The sequence below is a fragment of the Condylura cristata genome, unplaced genomic scaffold (genome assembly GCF_000260355.1).
Source record: "Condylura cristata isolate star-nosed mole 26May11 unplaced genomic scaffold, ConCri1.0 scaffold00006, whole genome shotgun sequence".
NCBI classification, from domain to species: Eukaryota; Metazoa; Chordata; class Mammalia; order Eulipotyphla; family Talpidae; genus Condylura; species Condylura cristata.
Genome location: NW_004567107.1, coordinates 53543287 through 53546812, shown reverse-complemented (window position 1 = coordinate 53546812; position 3526 = coordinate 53543287). Strand labels below are relative to the sequence as shown.

Sequence of the window (3526 nt, the reverse complement as noted above, 5' to 3'; positions counted from 1 at the left end):
AAAAAAAAAAATATATATATATATATATATATAATGTTCCTGTTAAATGAATTCAGGGGTTTTGCCAAAAAAAAAAAAAAAGTCACATAATTTACATAGCACCTTCCAAATAATTATTATAGTTTCTTGTTCTTTTATATTTAATAAGCTTATCTGAAAAGTACAAAACAAATGGAATCATATTTCAAAACTAAAGCCTTTGTCTCACCATTCTTTTAAAAGAAAATGATCTAATGATTCAAGTACAATGCAGAGAAATTAAGTAAAAGTAGAAAGATTCAGTAAAGGTGGAAAGAGATATGTACTATCTTGCTATATTTGACGATGATGAAGTAACAAACAATAATACAACTATCAAGAATATCAAATTTCTATTCCCATATACCACAAATTTTATCACCCTCACTATAACAAAAAAAAAAAAAAAAAAAGAAAGCACCATACCCAATGTCAGTAAGGGGTGGTTTATCTCTCCCTCTCTTATAACAAAGGAAAAGTTCTGGGCTTTTCAGACTTCCATAGTTCAAGTTTGCTTGGAGAGCTGATGGAGTGGCTTCCACACAGGTGTAACCTTCAGGTACTGTTTCCCCAGCTGATTTGATAATAACTGCAATGTCTGTAATTGGGGCTTTAGGTCCAGTTGACTTAGTATCTAAACGATTTATTTCTTGATCCAAAAGAACAGATGTATCAGTGAGGCCTGCCACGACAAAGTAGTCTGTCACTCTAGGCCCTTTGTCTTCTATCATGGTTGCTGTTTTACTTCCTAGAAGAAGAAAAAGAAAGAAAAAAGGACAGTGATTTATCTTGACTCATTAAAATTAAATTACTTGTGAGTTAACTATGATCAACTAGCCCACTTTACAGTTGAATTTATAACTGAATGGTCATTATGTAGAAAAAAGTCTGTTTTGGGATCATCTTCTCTACATTTACCTTTAATAAAGTACAAGTCCATAGCATCAACTCATCTGTATAGCAACTATGATGCTTTCATGTGCCTAAGGTTCTGTTAAGAATAATCACATTGTCAGAGGTAAGCCAAGGTGCTTTCCTTTGAGCAAAATGCACTTACTGAACAATACTCAGACCATTTAAAAAATCATTTTCGGGGGTCTCCCTGGTGGTACAAGGGGTTAAGACAGCACTATGAAGCTATCTGCAGCCATTGCAGCATGGTAATGCAAAAATCTCCAGCCAGGCAGCTGACCCACATGGCACAGCAGACCTCTTCTGTCTCTCCCACTGCTCCCCTCAGGCAGTCAAACTGTCTGTCCTATCCCCCATTCTGACTCTGATGAGTCCTCTCATTCCCCCACACCTCTGGCCTGTACCCCCATTCTTATATGCATAAATAAGTAGATATTTGTAAAAAAAAAAAAATAAAGCATCACTTTCTTTTAAGTTACTGAATTCTCGGAATTAAGTTTCACACTTGAACAAACAAATTGAGTACATAAAAAATTAGTCAGGTCTAGCACAAACAAAAATATAATAGTGACATATTTCAATCAATTTCTTAACAATAAAGTTATTAGTATGTCCCTTAAAGGTGACATACCAAGTAAAATAAGTGATTTTAAGAATCATTAAATGTTTCAGATATAAACATTAAAAAAAAAACACAAACACAGCGAAAGATGACAAGTATATAAAATAAGCACTAAGAGACTGGGTAAGAGATTGGGTCTTAGGTGTTAGGAACCTAGAGAACATGAGCATTGAGGCAAGACTTATCTTTAAACTCAGTAAAATAAAATAAAGGCTTCTAAGGTTTTAAATATTTCTATAGGTTTTATGTGCTTTTAAAAAACATGTAAGTAGAAAAAGGAACTCTCCTGCACTGCAGGAGAATGCAAACGAGGTGGGAATGCAAACAAGTACAACCACTATGGAAAACTGGAGGTTCCTCAAACTGTTAAAAATGGAGCTGGCATATGACCCAGCAATCCCACTCCTAAATATCTACCCAAAAGACACAAAAACATGGATTCAAAAAGTACCTGCACCCCCATGATTATTGCTGCTTTATTTACAATTGGAAAGCCATGGAAACAACCCAAATGCCCAAAAGTAGATAACTGGATTAAAAAGATGTGGTACATATACACAATGGAATATTACTCAGCAACCAAAAAAAATAAACACATGCCTTTTGCAGCAACATGGATGGAGCTGGAAAAGATTATGCTCAGTGAAATAAGCCAGAAGGAAAAGGAAAAACATTGGATGGTTTCACTCATAGCAGGAGTGAAACGACCAGGCGTGAAAATAATAATAATAAACAGCTACAAACCAGAGACATTTTGTGGGGGTGGAGTGGGGAATGGGATCAAAAACATTGGGGGGAGGGAAATGCACTGGACTATGATGATAGCACATGGGTGATTTGGTGATGGGAAGCCCACAGGAATTACAACTGAGATGGAAAAATGCACAAAATGATGTAAAAATAAACTATTATATTATTTTTAAAGAATATATAAATAAAATGCTCATAATTAAAGTGCACATTTAGTATGTTTTCACAGATGTGTATATCTGTGAGACAATGAACATACATCAATACCCAAAATTTCCAGGTAATCTCTTCCCTTCCCAGGCAATGAGTGATTTACTTTCTATCACTATAGACTCATTTCTAGAATCTACAAAAATAATACACTATGTGTTATTTCTTGTCTACTTTCACTCATAATTATGAGATTCATCTATTGTTTATATCAGTAAGTTCACTTTTTGTTACTCAGTATTATTCTACTGATGTAACAAACTGAATACTGATTGTATTCTACAATATGTTTATCCACTCACCTTTACAGACATCTGTGTTTTTAGTCTGGAGTGTTTAATGTAAGGCTGTCACATAAATACCTACATACAAACCTTATGGACAAAGGTTTTCATTTATCTCATGTAAATTTCTCAGATGTTACAGCTGTACTGTCTGGTAGGTGTATGTAGTGTTAAAAAAAACTGACAAATCATTTTGCAGAATGTACCATTTTACATTCCTACCACCACTATATGAGAGTTTTGGTTGTTCAATACTCTCTCCAAAACATTAAAAGTTCAATCATTAATTAGTCTAATACCTCTATAATACATAACTGCAGCTTTAATGTGTATCTTTCCAATATGAATGATATTGAGCATCATATCATGTGCTTATTTTCCATTCATGTATTTTCTTCAGGAAACTTCCTGTTGAAATTTTTTGGCCATTTTTGACTGGGTTAGTTTGTTTACTCATCATTGAGTTTTAAAAGGTCTTTATTCCAGAAACAATATACTTTGCAAATATTTTCTTCAGTTTGTAGCATGTCTTTATTCTCTTATGGTGATTTTTGAAAAGCGTAAATTTTTATTTTTGATGAATCCAATTTGTGGAATCATTTACTGGTACCACACGGTTTTGATTACTGTAACTTTATAATACATCTTGAAATCTTAAGTCTTCAACTTTGTCATTTTCAAAAACTATTTTTGAGTCATCTAGGTCCTTAACATTTCTTTTTTTTTTTTT

The 3526-nt window shown here is 33.5% G+C and overlaps 1 protein-coding gene across 1 annotated transcript in view; it reads right to left on the bottom strand.

The window, feature by feature from the left end:
* The window catches only part of DENND4C (DENN/MADD domain containing 4C), an 80057-nt gene that overhangs the window by 70308 nt on the left and 6223 nt on the right, over positions 1 to 3526 (bottom strand). Inside the window, exon 2 of the mRNA XM_004677684.2 lies at positions 445 to 766. Within this exon, the coding sequence (XP_004677741.1) occupies positions 445 to 749 (305 nt within the window). The 5' untranslated portion in view covers positions 750 to 766. The remainder of the gene's footprint in view (positions 1 to 444; positions 767 to 3526) is intronic.